Raw genomic sequence first — 19,105 nt, 5'->3', positions numbered from 1 at the left:
GACAGGAAACTGAAATATCCTACCTGTATTAGACAATGCTTTAGGAGAGCTTGATGGCCAAGTCGGTTAGAGCAGCAGCCTTGGACTTCTTAGAGGTCTATGGTGCGGGTTCAAATCCGCAGCTGACCGGTTAGAGAGGCAGACATTTTGCTATCCGTATTGACACCCCTGGATTATGTATGTAATCAACGGATAGGTTTGCTTAAAAGCAAATGGGTGTTACAGACTAATACACACACAAACAAAGCCACTCCAACATCCTCTAAAAACATAACAGACACCTCACACGCCTCGACTGTCGACCTAACCGCTCAATGTCTCCTCGCTGCTGGAAGAAAGTGCGCTGGTGACTGGTACAATACATGTACATATGCTACCAGGGTCTAAGCGACGACAAGCAGGGCAGCCGATCGAGACTACAAAGTCTACCCCAAAGCCAAATCAAAGTCCTTCAAAAAGAAGGCATCGTGCTTACCCCATACAAATGGTGAAAAAAGCACGTTAAAAGAAGAAGAAGAATTAGACAATGCGTTAGGAGTAGCAAAAAAGAAATTGAATCAGTACAAAAAACGACTTATAGCACAAAAAAGAGGGTGCATATCATTTAGTATGAGATTAAATGCAGGATTTAGGGAGTTAGTAGCTAGCAGTGGGTTAAAGTTACATTAAGATCTTAAGTTGGGTTTTGTTCTTTCACAAACGCTAGAATTTCCATACTTGTGAGAGCACTTTTGCATTCGACTGTGGTTCTGAGACATTTGTTAATCATGATTTATTTGCAGGTACACCTTACTAAAGTTTTAGTATCAATTTCCTTGGCCATAACACTGAATATAAGATGAACATAAGATTGACCACAACTTACTCCTACACATTTTCTTTTTGTGGGAGGATGAAGCTAAACACCCAGATCTTGTCCGACTTTTCTTTCATTTTTCCTCTCGCATATTTCAACCTCCATTTCTTTTAGTATCATGCTCTGTCCCCATTCGTATATCACTTTTATGACAGCTGTTAATTCATCAAGACCAACAGATCTCGATACACGCGTGTCAACAAGACACTACGTTATTAAGATCTTAAGTTGTCCCTAATCTCCTTTGCTTCTTTCTCAAATCTACATTAATTCCCATCAGTGGAAGTCATAGCACCTATAATCCTTATCCCTTCCTTTTTCCTGGATGCGTACCAATATAGTTCATTGCCTTGAGACGCTGTACGGATGTGGAGTTGATCTCTGCCCTTAAATTTTTCAAGGGAGGCCATTACCTCCTATGCTATGTCCAACAATACAGGCAAGGTGTGCTGGGGATCCATAGGTATTCCGTTTGCCAATCTGGCTTGGGAAACTGGCACTGACTGGTCTATATTAGTTTCGCTAGGCTTAAATATCGAAGCCCACGCCTATGTCTTTCCATCCTCCAAAGACGTGGTCAGTGCACCTCAATCGGGCACTGTAGCCATTACTGTAGATTCTCTGAAGCGTCTTTTCGGCCCATAGCTGCAACCTCTTCATTTCTTTTAATGTACCTCAGTTCATATTCTCTTTTAATTCCCAGCTTACTTTCCACCCTCTCCTAATAGTTGTTACAGGGTGCAAACGCAAGGTTTTCCTCCTGTTACACCTTTCAAACCTTTTCATTCTCAGTTTTCCTTTCAGCACTGAATTACCTCCTAGGTCCCAACTGAATTTCTTCATGCCCATTACAGACCCGCCATTTTCAAGAAAATATTATTGAAAAACTAGAAGTCGTCACAATTTCAACCTATAACAGTTATACAACTGCGTAATCTCTCGTAGATGTGAATAAGAATAAATATCACCTCTTATAACCAAAGTCACACCCCCACCCCCTGGAACTCCCCAAGCAATGCCTGAGATAGGTACTCTCGCAAGAGCAGACTAACTGTAATTCACCTTATTTCTATCTAATTTGCTGTATGTACTTGTGAAGATGCATTTATTTTGTTTTCAGAAAGAGTGTTATTCTTACCCTCGTGACAACTGCAGTAAATTTTTCATTCTTTGTCTTGTCAAAGGAAAGCCACTTAAAAGTTCACAATCACCACTCTTACAAAAGGGTGCAAGTACTTGCATCCAGACTTCAAGAATCAACAGCAAGTTGCAGGTCAAATGTGATGGTGTAAAACCCAGCTCGGCGGTTTCACATCTGACTGTTCTTTCTAAGATGTAAAATCCTTCTGCAAGACTGTTTCTGTACCGACATGAAAACTTGTACATATTTTGAGCAACTTTCATCTCTGCCTTCCACTTTCATGTAAATTCGTCTTTTTCTTCCAAATGAACAGTTGCATGGGGTTTGAGTAACATTGTTCTTTTAACATCAGCTTTTTTCAGCATCACAGGCCTACCATTTTAGCGAAAAGAAAAGCACACTTCAAGCACTAACGTCATCGATGTCTAAATACGTCTTGCTTTTTATATATGCTGAAATTCGTGTTCTTGGAAATGACTTTCGTCACCAGTTTTTTACCTGTGATTTTCTCCATCCCACTTTCTCAGCGACCTTTAGCTTTCCACCAGGAAAAAGCTTCCCTCTGTTATTTTTTCAGGACTCCTAAATTGCAGGCCAGAAACCTGTATATGTTACAGTAGGACCGTGAAACCAGGGATTTCACGAAATCCCTGCAATTTTAAGGGAATTCGTGAAATCACCATTTCACTTATGGACGTTTGATCCCCGTGGACCTAGTACTAAACCTGGCGAAACACTGATTCATCTACACTGTTTCGTCGTATTTAGTACTAGCCCCTCGGGGATCAAATGTGTTTCGCCGTGTTTAGTACTAGCCACTCGGGGATCAAATGTCTAAGTGAAATGGTGATTTCACGAGCTCCCTAAAATTCCAGGGATTTCGTGAAATGCCTGGTTTCACAGTCTTACTGTAACATATACGTTACCTCGCAGATTAAGTGCATATAGTTTAGATGGCTTCTATAGTGATCAAGTATTAATCACTATTTTACTGTACATGTTATGCCTCTGTGAAGTGTGATCTAGTAGTTTGTACATTATATCTTGCATCTATGTGTATAATAAATGCTGTACATTGCCAAAACTAATTCCACAACTGAAAGATTAAAGGGAAACTGTCGATAATTGATTGTCGTTCTTCTCTGCAATTCTTTATCCTGTTCTGTGAGATATTTAATAGCACGCTTCGCTCCTCATTCAATGTACTCTTAAGTAGTAAAGTATTAATATCATTTGTTCTATATCAGGAAAATACAGCCAAATTTACCTCTTTTTTCTAGACTAACAAATTATGGACAGATTTATCACCTTTACAAAGAAAATGTATAGCGAAATGCTCTTTTCTTATATAGACATAGGAAAATATCAGTTTTGTTTCATACCATGTAACTTTGAATTACAAATGACTGAATTTTTTAAATATATATAAAGGAAAAATCGTTGACTTCAGATTCCCATTAGATGAGATGGTTTTGTTCCATTAGGCTTTTGCTCTGAGAGCAGCCCATCTCTGCTTCGCAAGAAGTTAATCTGTTTAACACAAGCTTTCATATCGAAGCCTGCGGAATGCCGAATCGCCGCATGCGGGTAGTTGGCGGGAACAATGCTGAATTTAACGAGTACCCGTGGATGGTAGCCCTCCTCTACAAAGGTCACTTCTACTGCGGTGGAACTCTCATCTCAGACAGATACGTCCTCACCGCTGCCCACTGCATTGAAGGGTTTGTTGCCAAAGGTTTTCTTTTCTGTATATGAATAAGATGCCCTTTAACCTGCCCTGGGAAAGTTACTACTGTAGAATAGATTTTGTTCAGTAAAGATTACTAGAAACTGTTTGATTTGTCTCACAGGAGCTCAAGAAAAAAACCCGCATATTTTGATTAGTGAAGTACAGGAGTATTGTTCTTATTCGTACCCCGTAAGAGATTCATTAATGCATAAATAATAAAGATTCTTTCGAATAATCAAAAGAACGTTAGCTCTGTCTAAACTGTGCCTTGCCGTTCTATAAGTTTAACAGTAGAATAATGACTCAATACGATAGATTCAACCAGGTATTTAAGAAAAGGATAAAACACCTACTCTTCTCGCATCTCTTATGCCAGAGTTCGGGTCAACAACTTGAAGATCATGGTTGGGGACCACATCCGCAGCTTCCCCATCGAGACCAACAGCAAGGAGTACCAGGCCGTTTATTCCGTTTACCACCACCACTTTAACCGGTCCAATTTCAACAATGACATAGGACTGGTGAAACTTGGACAGAAAGTGGACTACAAGTGGTATTCTAGGCCAGCCTGTTTACCTCTGCCCGGTGAGTGTCGTTTTTCAAATGCAGTTTACAGACATTTTGAATTAGCAGTTTAAGGAAATTCCCATACTTTCTTAGAAGATCAGAATGGACAGTGGGAATGTGCAAGTTAGTAACAAATGCCACCTGGAAAGACAAGACAACAGCGCGTTAACAAACATCAAGACCAGGTGGAAAGAGTGCACTCACATTCTGTTGAAATCCATGAGCCACCCTGACTTACAAAATGTTCAGATAACTTTTCTTGCAATCGCGAAGCATTACTGAGCTTATTAGACAGGATACAGTACATTAACGGTTCTCACTCGTCCCTGCTGGGCCTCGTAGTTTGCTTTATGAAAAACTATTTCCTTGCGTCAACTCAAGCACTTCACTCTGCTCAAATTTAAAGATTAAAAATAGAAAAACCTGGAAAACAGTTTTTTACCTACAGTGTACTCCTCAACGCAATCCAAACGACAACGCCTTTCAGTTGTTTCTTTAAGCTGGCCTTGTGCCAGCGTCGGTTCTTGCTCCTTGAGAAGCCCGTAAGAGGGGATATTGGAGGATTAATTGATTGATTTATAGATTTTAGGTATACATGCCAAGCACTGGGGCAACTAAGGCCATTCAGCGCTGAAACGGAAATTGACAGTAAACGGTCTGAAAGGTGTAACAGGAGGAAACCTCGCAGTTGCACTATGAATCAACTGTTAGGAGAGGGTGGACAGTAAGATGAAAGAAAGAGAATAGGGCCGAAGGGACGCTGCAAAGACCCTTAAGTAATGCCTACATTGCACAGCATGAGGTGCACTGACGGCAGTACCTCCCTACGGGTGGAATACTGGAGGAGCTTTGAAGCCAAGGTCTAAGTAAGTATACCTTAGTTTAACCAGACCACTTAGCTGATTAACCGCTCCCCTAGGGCTGGACCGAAGGATTAAATTTATTTTATGTGGCTAAGAACCAACTGGTTACCTAGCAACGGGACCTACAGCTTATTGTGGAATCCGAACCACATTATACCGAGAAATGAATATCTATCACCAGAAATAAATTCCTGTAATTCTTCATTGGCCGGTCGGAGACTCGAACTCGGGCCTAGCAGAGTGCTAGCCGACAACTCTACCGGCTCGCCCAACGAGGAACTGGGCCAAGGTCTAAAGCATCTATGTAGTGCTCGAGGCTGAGTTCACATACCTCTATCCGCCTCGAAGCTGACTCGCAACGCTAAATTTTACTTATATTATCAGTGGACACCAAGCTCTTCGTTGGGTGAGTCGGTAGAGCTGTGGACTGGCACTTGCTAGGCCGGAGTTTGATTCCCCGGCCGGCTGGTGAAGAGTTAGAGGAATTTATTTCTGGTGATAGAAATTCATTTCTCGCTATAATGTGGTTCGGATTCCACAATAAGCTGTAGGTCCCGTTGCTAAGTAACCAGTTGGTTCTTAGCCACGTAAAATAAGTCTAATCCTTCGGGCCAGCCCTCTCTAGGAGAGCTGTTAATCAGCTCCTCAGTGGTCTGGAAAAACTAAGGTATACTTAGTGGCCAACACGACAAGTTTCAGTGATTCCATCGTAGGTGTCCCATCCACCTCATTCTATGCAAGGGTGATGAATGTATTTTAGTACCTTAATTATGCTCCTCGTTTCCAGATAAATACTATTTATTTCCCTATTAGGTTTGAAGTTCACCAACAGAAACTTTAAAGATAATATTTAATAGAATAATAATTATGTCATCCCTTTGCAGGTGTTAACTTCAGGACCGGTTATAAGAATGAAAAATTAATTAAGTTTATGCAATGTAATTACCTGTATACAAATTCATATCCGTTTTTATGAAAAGAAACATTTCAGGTGTTGTTTTTTAAAGATAAAAACCAGGGATGAAAACCAGGGATGAATCGGATAAATAGTTAGAATGAAAGACATCATTTCAGGTATCAATCAGGTGTTCACACAGCATGCTGTCCATGCTGACAAGATAACAAAAAGCGATTCACAGCAGGAAAACTTGCGCTAAAATACTCAATGAATAATTACACCGTGTAAAGTAAGGCTGCAAATCATGTTGTCAAAAAATGTAACCATGATCTCGCCTTTTATTCTCTATCTATTTTATTGTATTCTCTATCCTTTCAGATACTGACTACGTTGGAGAGATGGGTGTTGTGACTGGCTGGGGGAGAGAGTCGGAGAAAGGAGACCCGACCGACACGCTGAGAGAAATTCTAGTGCCCATTTTCTCTAATCCTGTTTGCCAAAACCTTCGGTATAAACCTTATGAAATCACCCACAACATGTTCTGTGCAGGGTACCTCAACGGAGGCACGGATTCCTGTCATGTGAGTTATCTTGACTGTTTATGGAGCATAACCTGTGCTTGAGGAGGAGAAATTTCAAATCATACTACGCTAACGTTCGGGTCTTGGCTCCCTAATAACCTCTGTGTTCACTGCCGTAACGGGCTTTCACGCCAATCTCATGTTAAAGTGGAAGGGAAGGGGCAAGGAAAAAGATCCTAAAGTCGGTGGATACGCGAGCCGAAAAGAATTTCACAGCTTGGCCGTAAAGGGAGAGAAATTCTCGCAGAGTAATGCATTCAGGGGGCTCAGGTTCAGGTTCAAGTTCAGTTCAGTTCGGAGGTCGGAGGTATATTGCCTTTGCATTGGCACCTCGTGAGCGCTTTAGTCCTCCTCCCTGAGTTGTTTTAGTTTCTTGTCTTTTGTCTTCTACTTTCGGTGCAGTACGTCTTCATTCCCGCTCTTCTAGAATAGAAATGAATATAGAATTTAGGTCAAAAACCAAGCGCTGGGACCTACGAGGTCATTCAGCGCTGAAGCGGAAATTGACAGTAACACGGTTTGACAGGTGTAACAGGAAGAAAACCTCAAAGCAGTTGCACTATGAATCAATTGTTAGGAGAGGGTGGAAAGTACGATTGAAGAAAGAGAATATGAACTGAGGTACAGTAAAAGGAATGAAAGGGTTTGTGGCTAGGGGCCGAAGGCACACTGCAAAGAACCTTAAGCAATGCCTACAGTGCACCGCATGAAGTGCACTGACGGCACTATACCCCTATGGGATTCGGCTCTTATGTTTTTTCTTCTGTAAATAAGAAGTTTTCTTCTGCATTTTCTCGTTTTCTAAGTATTGCTGCTGTTGTTCTTTCGCTGTTATTCTCTCTTCGTTTATTCACTCGTAGCCCAGGCGACAAACAAAGCTTCCAGTTAATCGTACTCTCTTTCTCTCTCTCTCTAGGAAAGATTTCGATTTCCAAGATCCTGCTGCCACTGCTTTTGTCCTATAGGTCGAGAGGTTAACCTTTTACTGCCTATACAACATATATGCACTTCCAGATATGGGATAAACTGGGTTCACATACGTTATAATCCTACCCCTATTCACCCTAAGCTATTCTAATCCCGTGTGATCTGTACACCTTCCAGATGACTATAGCCCCGCCTTCTTTGGTTCTACTCTCCCACGCTGGCACATCCTGTCAGTTCAGGTGCATCCCTTTAACTTTGAACTGGGGCTAGCTAAACAGAATTTGGGAAACTAATGACATATGTCTACCATTAGCTTAAAACTGAACCCCAAGCGGAGTCTCACAGCTATATTGTCAACCAGTTTTCCCTGGTAGTGCATTGACACTGCACTATTACACTGTTACATTGTGCTATTTACCCCCTTTTTTTATGAGAATGAAAATGCGCTAACAAGGACTTAATTCATTTCCAACCTACAAAAATAAACTGATCATGCTGAAATTACCCCAAAATCCATGTATTACCTGATACCTTTTATCTCCTATATGAACTCAAGTACGAACATTTGGCTTTTTGGCAGCCATTTTGGATACAGTGACAGTCGACTTGGATGTTTCTAGGCAACAAAATTACATGCCTCAGTACTTAAAGGACTGCTTAAACTGAGAGTAACTGAGGAATTGTAGTGTGATTAAGCGATGAAATAGGAAGCCATTTTGAAAACCTGCCAGTCATCTCGGAAAATGGCAAAAATTTCTTGTGGCTGGAGGTTAATTATGAGAAAGAAGTCCAAGAAGAATTGACTTGTCGAATGTCATGTTTGTAACACTATTTGCACTTTTTCCTATTATTTTAAAGTTACACGTTTCACTGTATTGATGTACATCAGCTACACCTGGGTGTATTCTGTATTCTTTCATTATTTCCGTTAGCCTTCCTAGAAGTCTGTTGATATCAGTTTCAGTCTGTTTCCTTCTAGAGCTAGCTCTTCGTTGGGCGAGTCGGTAGAGTTGTGGACTAGCACTCGCTTGGCCCGAGTTCGAGTCTCCGGCCGGCTAATGAAGAGTTAGAGGAATTTATTTCTGGTGATAGAAATTCATGTCTCGCCATAATGTGGTTCGGATTCCACGATAAGCTGTAGGTCCCGTTGCTAAGTAACCAATTGGTTCTTAGCCACGTTAAATAAGTCTAATCCTTCGGGCCAGCCCTAGGAGAGCTGTTAATCACCTCAGTGGTCTGGTAAAACTAAGGTATACTTACTTAACCTTCTAGGGCTTCTTTTTACGCAGTGCTGTGGTATGAAGAGTTTTCTTCCACTCTTCCCCCTTTTGAGAACACAGCTTGGTTTTCTATGATACCGTATTTTACCCATAGATGCCCCTCTGTTTCTTCTTTGTTAGGACTATTGGCCTCAGTTCTTTAGTATTAGGTCACTTTACATTCTTTACACTTCTGACTGCTTGCATCCCTTTAGTTCCTTGTGTCTATTTCTCTTTGTGCATCACTTTCTTAGAACGTTTATGATTTTCTGTTTTTTTCCTAAGACCCTGTACAGTTTTGCCTCTGTGCCATCTGAACCAGATACTCCCTTCGTGTTCAGCTTTCTAAGCACTACTTCACTGTTTTAATCATTTAGTTCTGGCTTATTCTGTTTGTTTAGGCCTTGTATTGGGGCTGCTGCGTCCATGTACTCTCTTGGTCCTCTGAGGAACCCAGCGTCATGCGCTTCCCTTTCCTCATACCCCGGCTAACTGTGACCCTCTTTCACATTTCTTTCTCTCCTTATGCCACATTTGGCCCAGTCCGTTTTCGTGAGTTTTATAGTTTCCTTCTTCCCAGGACCTTTCCAATTGCTTACCTGTCTCTCCTTCTTCTTCTTCTTTTTTTTTTTAGTACGTTTCCCTTTTCATCATCAATTTGAATCCGATATTTTTTCCCTCTTAATTATTCTATGATATCCCATACCTTCTTTCCTCCTCTTTTCACCCGTTCTGCGAGTATGTGTTCATATTTAGTCTATTCTATTTAATGGTTACTTGCGTTTTTCTTCTGTTCCAGGTATTGCCTATTTCCCTTTACTTTTTCTCTCCTTCCTGTAAGTTTCTGTTTTATTCAAACTTTCCTGTTTTCTGTCTCTTCCCTTATCATTCCGTTCTTCCACGGTTGTTCTACCGTTTCTGTTCCGTTTGACGCAGCCCGTCCTCTATATTTTGAAGTCAACTGTTCATCTGCTGTCCTTTTCACTTATCCTTAAACCTTTTTAAAATGTTTATTTCTTCATTCGTTTTACTTTCCACTACTATCAACTCTTCGAGGCGTTTTTCATCCGTTTTATAATACTTCCTTTCTTCCCATCTCCTTTCTAAAACGTGCCTTCTGCCCAGCCTTTACGATTAGTTCGACTTTCACTGTGTTACGGTCTGAGATGTCCAGAATCTCCTTTTTATCATCCATTAACATTTTCTCTTTTACATTGTATTTCTAGTTTTCTGAAAAGAAAACTATTGTGCCGGCTTTGTCTGTTCGTCCGCACTTTTTTCTGTCAGCCCTCAGTTCTTAAAAACTACAGAGGCTAGAGGGCTGCAAATTGATATGTTGATCATCCACCCTCCAGTCATCAAACATACCAGATTGCAGCCCTCTAGCTTCAGTAGTTTTTAATTGAAGGTTAAAGTTAGCCATAATCGTGCGTCTGGCAACGCTATGGGACATTCCACCACCGGGCCGTGGCCGAGACCACCGAAAGATAGATCTGTTTTCGGTGGCCTTGATTATACACTGTGCAGAAAACTTGATTGTGCCGAAGGAACTTCGGGTCATCTTTTACTTTTTTTTACTACCACTAGGTCTGTTACACGCGGCTGCTTTCCTTTCTCCCATGGCCTGGAGAAATGTTTATTAATAGAACCAAGATGAACCAAAGATATTGGAAAAGTTACTTAAGTTGTATGACTTCAGGCGGAGCCTCTCTCTCTCTCTCTCTCTCTCTCTCTCTCTCTCTCTCTCTCTCTCTCTCTCTCTCTCTCAAAATCTTCTCTAGCTTGTCATGTAGGTTTGTAATAAAGTTGTGCAAGATCAACCTTGAACTTTCTTCGAAATGGATAAAACGCAGTCTTTAAGGGAAGCAACTGAGGAATATGCATGCAAAATGCAATAGCTTGGCATTTGCATATACCCCGTTACATTTCTCATCAGTGCCAATCCATGCCCGTTGGGTATTAACCCACATGCGCGTAACTTCTGAGGTGCTAGCACTAAACATGGCGGAAGCTCAATGAGACGCCGTTCAGTACTAGCTCCTCCGGTATCCAAGTATTATATACACCCATTTCTATATATTTTTACATTGACGATATCTGTCGAGAAATTTCCTTGATTTTTATACCGGTTCGTGCCCGTTGTTCTGGGCAAGGATACGAAATCCACTGACTATAGCTTCGAACCAGCACTACAGGATGGTAGTTACGCCAAATGCGAGTACATTTTCTAATTTTATTACAAAAATAAACTCCAGCTATATGATACAACGTTAATATGAAAAATTATATGCAAATTTACAATGATTTTACGCTAATCCAACCTATAGCGGGGTTTACAACCGAGAACACTGAACAAGAAACAAAGGACAAATTCTGGAACACGACGGACGGCAATCAAGATGTAAAAAGTTACCTGTGTTAAATTTGTGACAAATGACGGATATCGCTGTTTAATCGAGCCTAGAGTTTTGCCTTTCGAGCTCACCAATGCTGTGCTACTTTGCAGCACGTTTCAATTCAGCACAAAGGCTGAGATGGGCTTCGATTAAACCGGATTGGAATTACTACAATTACCTAAGTCTCGTGGTCACTCTTGCAGGCGGGCGGCCGGGAAACACACAAAACACGTGTCTAATTTATACGAGTGCTAGAAGGTGAGTGAACGGAGGGCGCTTCAGCGTCGCCAAAGAGCGTCCTTTTCAGAGATTTCAAGTTTTTAACTACGTTACTGTAAGCAATTTTCTTAGTTCTAGAATTCTAACTAACCAAAAGTGCAAGGTACAGTGTATTCCCTGACAATAAAAGACACGTGGCAAAAGAAACAGCAATATCACTTCAAATCAGAACCATCCCGTAAATTCTCCACGTCACCTATTTCTCTCCACGTAACTCATTACGGTCTCGATTGCTCTTTCCACCGGTCTCTGAACTGACTAGATAGGAGGTTTTGTCGGCAAAATCCCTGCAGTAGATTTTGTCGACAGTATCATTGATCCCCAGGGGGGCTAGTACTAAACACGGCATCCTATTGAGCTTCCGTTATGTTTAGTACTAGCACCTCGGAGTAGGTGACGCGTGGGTGGAGACATACTGAGTTAATATCTGCCCGTTAAAGTCTCCGAGAATCATGATGCTTCTTCTATATTTTCTGTTTCTTCCTCTAATTCCTCTGCTGTCTTCCGATTCCTTTCTCTTGCTTCCATATTTACCCCATGTATAGCCTACCGTGTATATTCACAGTATTCCTAATTTCTATATATTTCGCCGTCTTTATCCAGTATCTCTGCTTTGCGTAAGTGCTTTTTCGAAGTCGGTGGCTGAGTTCTTCTTGCATAACACCATCAACTTTCTTGTCCTGTTTTTTGTTCGCCTTTACTGAAGTTTATTTTGTCTATCTTCTGTTGTGACTCTGTCAGGCGTTTTACAGCAAGTGCTTTGTTCTCATTAAATGTGCTTTCCTTCGCCACATGTTTTCCTTTGTCAGCCTTTGTATATTAGTTAACATTTATATATTTCTTTTGCATCTTACGTATCACGTACTGGGATTTACTGCAGTTTTCCACCTTTTGGGTGACAGTGACCTGGTACAAATGTTACCTGACAATAGCCCTTCGTTGGCTGAGTCGGTAGAGCTTCGGACTGTCACTCGATGGGCCGCAGTTCAATTCCCCGGCCGGCTGACGAAGAGTTAGAGGAATTTATTTTTGGTGATAGAAATTCATTGCTCGCTATAATGTGGTTCGGATTCCACAATAAGCTGTAGGTCCCGTTGCTAAGTAATCAATTGGTTCTTAGCCACGTAAAATAAGTCTGATGCTTCGGGTCAGCCCTCTCTAGGAGAGCTGTTAATCAGCTCCTCAGTGGTCTGGTAAAACTAAGGTATACTTAACTTTTTTTTGTTACCTGACAAACGTAGCATTTTAAGGGTATCTGCTCCAAAAAAAGAGTTCCTTTTAGTTTTCTGTAAAAGAAAACTATTGAGATGGCTATTCGTCTGTCTGTCCGCACTTTTTCTCTCCGCCCTCAGATCTTAAAAACTACTGAGGTTAGAGGGCAGCAAACTGGTATGTTAATCATCCACCCTTCAATCATCAAACACACCAAATTGCAGCCCTCTAACCTCAGTAGTTTTATTTTCTTTAAGGTTAAAGTTAGCCATTGTCGTGCCTCTGGCAACGATATAGGACAGGCCACCACCGGGCCGTAATTAAAGATTCATGGACCGCGGCTCATACAGCATTATACCGAGACCACCGAAAGATAGATCTATTTTCGGTGATCTTGGTTATACGCTGTAGCGGCTGTACAGAAAACTCGATTGCTCCGAAGAAACTTTGACGCATTTTATACTTGTTTTTAATGCTTAAGGGTTTCTGATTTTCAAAAAGAAATACTACCTTTCTAATTGACATTCATGTAGATTTTTAATCCACTATAAATACGTCCTTCTTTAGCCTTCATCCAAAAAATGAGTTTTGAAGAGAACACCTTTCAAGTTTCTAGTCTAGCGGCTGTTCAAAACAAATAAGTCACTGTTTTCCTGTTCCTGTATCCATGCGCTAAATGTTGATTCCTGACCTTTGTCGCTCATTTCCGTTCTCACACGAAAAATAGAATCAGTGTCCTTTAAACATACTTAAAGGACCTTGGCTAGAATGAGCTTATGCAGCCCACACGAGTAGCCCAAGCGACAGACGGCTCGACGTCGTCCAGCGCTTGCAAACTCAAAGAGGACGTCTCTCCGTCAGTGTCTTCGAGTGCCACTCCATGGGCGTCCTCTATACGCCCAGGTATCTTTCATTACCAACCGTGGTATTCTATATCGGCTAAGTTCCTCCGTACATGCTACACGTCCTGCCTACCGGAGCCTTCGAAATTTTTTGGAAAATTCAAGTGCAGTGGTTGTTTTGTCTTTTGTGCCCACTGTATAAAAAAAAAAAAGTAGGGATGCACCGAAACCAATATATCAAATTCCGGCCGGAAGGAACTAGGAAACATATTCAGTAGTAAAATAAATAGTATATATATATATATATATATATATATGTGTGTATATATATATATATATATATATATATATATATATATATATATATATATATATATATATATATATATATATATAAAGACCCATAAAAATGCCAAAATGTGGCAAATAAAGGCTACATTTTGGAGATCAAACTGTCGCTCTCCTCAGGCAAGAGACTTCAGATTTTCTAAATGAAATTATGCAAATGAAAAACTGAAAAATATCAAGATTAGAAATAAATGCAAATAGTAGAGTTGAGAAATGTAAGCCTTTATTTTCGACATTTTGGCGTTTTTATGGGCTCCTTATGTTTGATGGAATTCTGTCGTAACAGAAAATATTTTACAGTCATATATATATATATATATATATATATATATATATATATATATATATATATATATATATATATATATATATATATATATATATAAATATATATATATATATATATGTGTGTGTGTGTGCGTGTGTGTGTGTGCGTGTGTGTGAGTGTGAGTGTGAGTGTGTGTGTGTGTGTGTGTACAGAGAGAGAGAGAGAGAGAGAGAAAAGAGAGATCCAAACAAATAAATAAATGCAAATTACATTAGTACAGTCATGCTTTGTTATTTTAATGAAGAAAAGGAACACTTTTTTCCAGCTATAAACAGTTGAAAATACGAAGAGGCAGTCTTGATTAGCATGGCATTAATTATAAATTTGGTACAGTCAGATTTCAGATTCTGTATATAATTAAAGATGAGGAACTTTTCTCTGACCCTCTACCATTGGTTGATAAGCTAAAGAATGAATCTTAATTCTTAGCCATTATAATTTTGGTTAACGACAAAGTTTACCCTGCAAGTTTTCCAATAAAAGTACTTGAAAGATAACTACAGTATATTACTAACCACTTCATATTTTCTTAATGAAATTATGTGAATGAAAAGTTGAAAAATTTCAAGATTAGAAATAAATGCAAATAGTAGAGTTGAGAAGTGTAAGCCTTAAAATAACTGCTTAGATGTAAAGTAAAAGTTGCGGTTCCGGCCGGAACCGGAACTTGCTAAAATTTGAAGATTCCGGCAGGAAGTAACCAGCCGGAACCAAGTTCCGGTGCACCTCTAAAAAAAGGTTCGTTTTATCAGCCTTGTTATTTCTTAATATGTTTTCCCAGTCATTTTATACCCATAGTAAGTGTTGAAGTGACATTGCCTTATTCAGCCGTTTGTCTCATATTGCTAATATGCACTCCCATTACGTGGCACTTAATATTCTCTTCTTGAGAGAGAACCAGCTTTTGTAGCATGTATATCTAACATCAATAATCTTCTTTTTGTTTCTTTTTTTCTTTATTTGGTGAAATAAACTTGACTGGTGACATAACTCTATCCAAGAGTTTGAGATGAGAGTCAGCACCGAAAGACCGCGTTTAAGAACAGTACAACTCCCCGACCAGCCAATGAAGAATTAGAGGAATGTATTTCTGGTGATAGAAATTCATTTCTCGTCATAATGTGGTTCGGATTCCACAATAAGCTGTAGGTCCCGTTGCTAGGTAACCAGTTGGTTCTTAGCCACGAAGAATAAATCTAATCCTTCGGGCCAGCCCTAGGAGAGCTGTTAATCAGCTCAGTGGTCTGGTTAAACTAAGGTATATTTAACTTAAGATGTACTCCAAACAGTTGTTGTCAAGTGCGTGCCAACAGTAAGATAATTATAATGAATATGCCAGACTGTTCTAAGCTGGTGTAGGTACAGGAAGAGTCCGCGACCAGAGAGGGACCCAACAACAGATTGTACTGGCCATCCTTAGATGGAACCTTAATTTCTCTAGTGGTAGTACCTCAACGGCCGGCTGGTGCCTTGCCAGCCTAGTACCCCGCTCCATCTCATAGTGCGAACAGCAGCGGGTAGCAACGAGACCAAAGAACCGTTTTGTCCGTGTTAAGGTATGCAACAGACGACAAAGTAATCTAATAACAATAACAGAAAAGGAAGCCCCAGTGAAAAAGAATATGAAGAACTCATAAGAAATCACTTGAGTGAACGATGAAAACACTGTACTAGTTCAGCTGCCAGGAAAGAGGCATCAAGAGAATCTTTTGCGAAACTTCTCAAAAAAACTTAAGAGGAAATCAACTTTCTCTTCATGATTACCTTTTGCCAACAAAGGTGTGCTGTTGCTTGCCGAAACAATGAGGACATGCGGAAAAGTCAGCGGAACTGCATTCACCAGTCTTATTAGAAATCCTATGTAATGAATAATTAGTCAATGTCTGCGCTGAACTCAATAATTATCTGATGGAATTTTGGCTTTCTCTCTCCATATCACAAACCTTTACAATAACAGTAATGACAATTTTCCTTTAATATATAGCGTTGCCACTGATACACCATAATTAAGTGTTTTAGTATAATAGCTGAGAAGGTGTAGCAGGAAGTCAAAATTACCTGGTAGCTTTAATTTCTTTACAAGTCTATAAGCAGTCTATGTTCTGGGAAGAATGTTCGAAATGGTTATTCCCCATATCCACCCGATTCTTGACATTCAAATACGAATCTCTCAACACCGCTTTTATTGCAGGGTGACAGCGGAGGCGGTTTGCTGTGGCAAGGAAGAGACGGTAAAATGGACGTCATAGGTAAGTATTTTTATATGTGAAGACCTACAGAACGTATGCAAGCCAATGTTCCTATTACACATGGGCCTGGAAAAAAAAAAAGAAGTGTGGGGAAGGGACGAAGAAGCAGGGGATCGAAGGAAACTGAGGGGTGCATAACACCAAATCAAGCTATAGACAGCCTGTGAAGATATGAATAGCTTTAGGACCCATAGAAAACAGAAACTGTAGAAATCCATAGCTTGGTGACAGAAAGAGCGAAACTGCTACAGAGCCGACCAAAGCACATCCTCACAGAATGGGGTGGGGCGGGGCGAGGTGGCCTTGAAAGAGATAATTGTGAAGTCACTAGGCGGAAATAACCTGGTTGTCTGAGACAGAAGAGGGACTTTTTTTGCCTAGGCAGCATGTGCATGACTTCCGCAATACTCAAACACCCGAATACAATCACACAGTTCAGTCACTGCACCAATAACAGCGTCAAAAATAAAAATATCAAAGTTTCAGGCTTTAATTCGTTTCTCTCGATTCTCCAGCTGCCTGAAGGCTGAAAATACGAAACAACCCGTAGTTAAAGGTCATGACTGCAAGCGGAACGCCAGGCTTATCTGTAATGATACCGGAAAGCCCTTGGAATGCTTCATTCCCATTTCAGATTATCTGTCTCCGTGATGTATGAAGAAAAATCAAAGCCTGAGTTAAATTTGTTAATCCTTTTAATTTATGCCAAGGAAAAGATTAGACATACAGGAAAGTAGGAATACAAATGAATTCCTGGTAACTGGTTTAGTGTTAAAATTAGTGTCAGACTAGCCTTAAGTGAAAAAAAAAGGCGGATCTTTCCTAGAAGGTGACCCCCAAGGGTTTTAACCCTGTATGTATCCAACTTTGCGGCGTGTTTAGTAAAGGCCCGTTGGGGATTACTGTAAAAACATAAACAAAAGACTGTAAATATCATAAAGATAATGACCTCCAAGAAATATTAGTCCTAGATAACGACCCCCGAAAACCCTTGGGGGTCATTATCTAGGAAAGATCCGAAAGTAGGAACACAAATGAATTCCTGACAGTAGGTTTAGTGTTAAGATTAGTGTAAGACTAGCCTTAAGTGAAAAAAAAAGGGGCTAAACAAGACATCCTAGGTTTAATCTGCAACCAAAACTTAACACTAATTGTTACTCCTTCCTACTGAACAGATACACACCTGCATCTCTTAAGGGGGTTGCGCACCAGGTAAGGCACAAGGCGAACTAAAAACATTGATGGGAATCTCTATATTTAAAATCTGATTAAATACAGCGGGAGACTTTTACTTTTTCCTTTTGGATATTTGTTTCTCCTGTCTTACCAAATGCAAGTTCGAGGTCTTTTCACCTTACTTCTAAAAGTAATCTCACTCATTGAGTATTTTCATTATTACAATTTCCATATCTTCTTATCCAGGAACTAGTATGACTTAGCAAATAACGTGACAAAGTTCCTGTCATTATTTACTTATCATTGTTATTTCATTTCCACGACCATGTCCTACTCTTTTAGTTTTCTGTAAAAGAAAACTATTGAGATGGTTATTCGTTTGTCCGCCCCCAGATCTTAAAAACTACCGAGGCTAGAGGGCTGCAAATTGGTATGATGATCATCCACCCTCCAATCATCAAACGTACCAAATTGCAGCCCTGTAGCCTCCTCAGTAGTTTTTATTTTATTTAAAGTTAAAGTCAGCCATGATTGTGCATCTGGCACTGCTATTGGTGCCAACAACACAGGCCATCACAGGGCAGTGGCTGAAAGTTTCATGGGCCGCGGCTGAGAGTTTCATACAACATCATACGCTGTGCAGAAAACTCGATTGAGCCGAAGAAACTTCGGCGCATTTTTTACCTGTTTCTTCTCATCCCGTCTTGGCATTTCAGGTGTGGTATCGTGGGGCCAGGGCTGCGCTAGGAGGGGGTACCCAGGCATCTATACGAGGGTCACCAATTACCTCGACTGGATCGAAGAACACACCAAAGACAGCTGCTACTGTGGCAGGAGAGAAGGCAGGTCTTGATGTCTGCGCCAACATATGACCTCATGAGAAGTTCACACCAGTGTGCTGAATGTCAAAGGCTGCAAAGGACCTCTTTTTAGCCTTCTCTAGAAGGACCCTCCTGATTATCTTCCTATGGGACGCTGTGTCTATGACGTTGATGTATAACTGATTCACGAAGATATGGAAAGTGATGAATGTATAAGTAAAGACAAATGCCACGAAGGAAAAATGAAACAACGAAGTGGTTGCTAGGCATTTCGACACAACTGTCCTTTACTAGCAGATTGCTAATAAAGGACCGGGTGTCTAAAGGCCTAGCAACCACTCCGTTGTTTCATTTTTCCTTTGTGGCATTTGCCTTTATTTATGAACGTTCATGTTAGCTCTATCTTGTTCCACTGTGTACAACACTACACGTATGACGCCTACTTACATTCAAAAGAAAACCAACCTTACAGAACGACAAACTGCGGCTGAATTGACTAGACATGACCAGCTTCAAACAACTGGTCATTTCATCTGAATCGTAATAGCTTCGTGACGTCAAATCGGAAGTATTGTTTCTTGGTTTTAGGGTTTTCCTTCAGTATAACTGACCTTTCTTTGACGTCTTCCTGGC

General features: G+C 40.5%; 1 protein-coding gene across 1 annotated transcript in view; it reads left to right on the top strand.

Annotated features, from left to right (window-relative positions):
• The window catches only part of LOC136852273 (serine protease 1-like), an 81,653-nt gene extending 62,956 nt beyond the window's left edge, over positions 1-18,697 (top strand). The window contains exons 4-8 of the mRNA XM_067126742.1: positions 3,556-3,718; positions 4,103-4,311; positions 6,433-6,635; positions 16,418-16,475; positions 18,368-18,697. Of these exons, the coding sequence (XP_066982843.1) occupies positions 3,556-3,718; positions 4,103-4,311; positions 6,433-6,635; positions 16,418-16,475; positions 18,368-18,504 (770 nt within the window). The 3' untranslated portion in view covers positions 18,505-18,697. The remainder of the gene's footprint in view (positions 1-3,555; positions 3,719-4,102; positions 4,312-6,432; positions 6,636-16,417; positions 16,476-18,367) is intronic.
• Positions 18,698-19,105: the final 408 nt, after the last annotated feature.

The sequence above is a fragment of the Macrobrachium rosenbergii genome, chromosome 25 (assembly GCF_040412425.1).
Source record: "Macrobrachium rosenbergii isolate ZJJX-2024 chromosome 25, ASM4041242v1, whole genome shotgun sequence".
NCBI classification, from domain to species: domain Eukaryota; kingdom Metazoa; phylum Arthropoda; class Malacostraca; order Decapoda; family Palaemonidae; genus Macrobrachium; species Macrobrachium rosenbergii.
The sequence above is the reverse complement of the archived record's forward strand: the minus strand, read 5'-3'. Positions and strand labels throughout refer to the sequence as shown.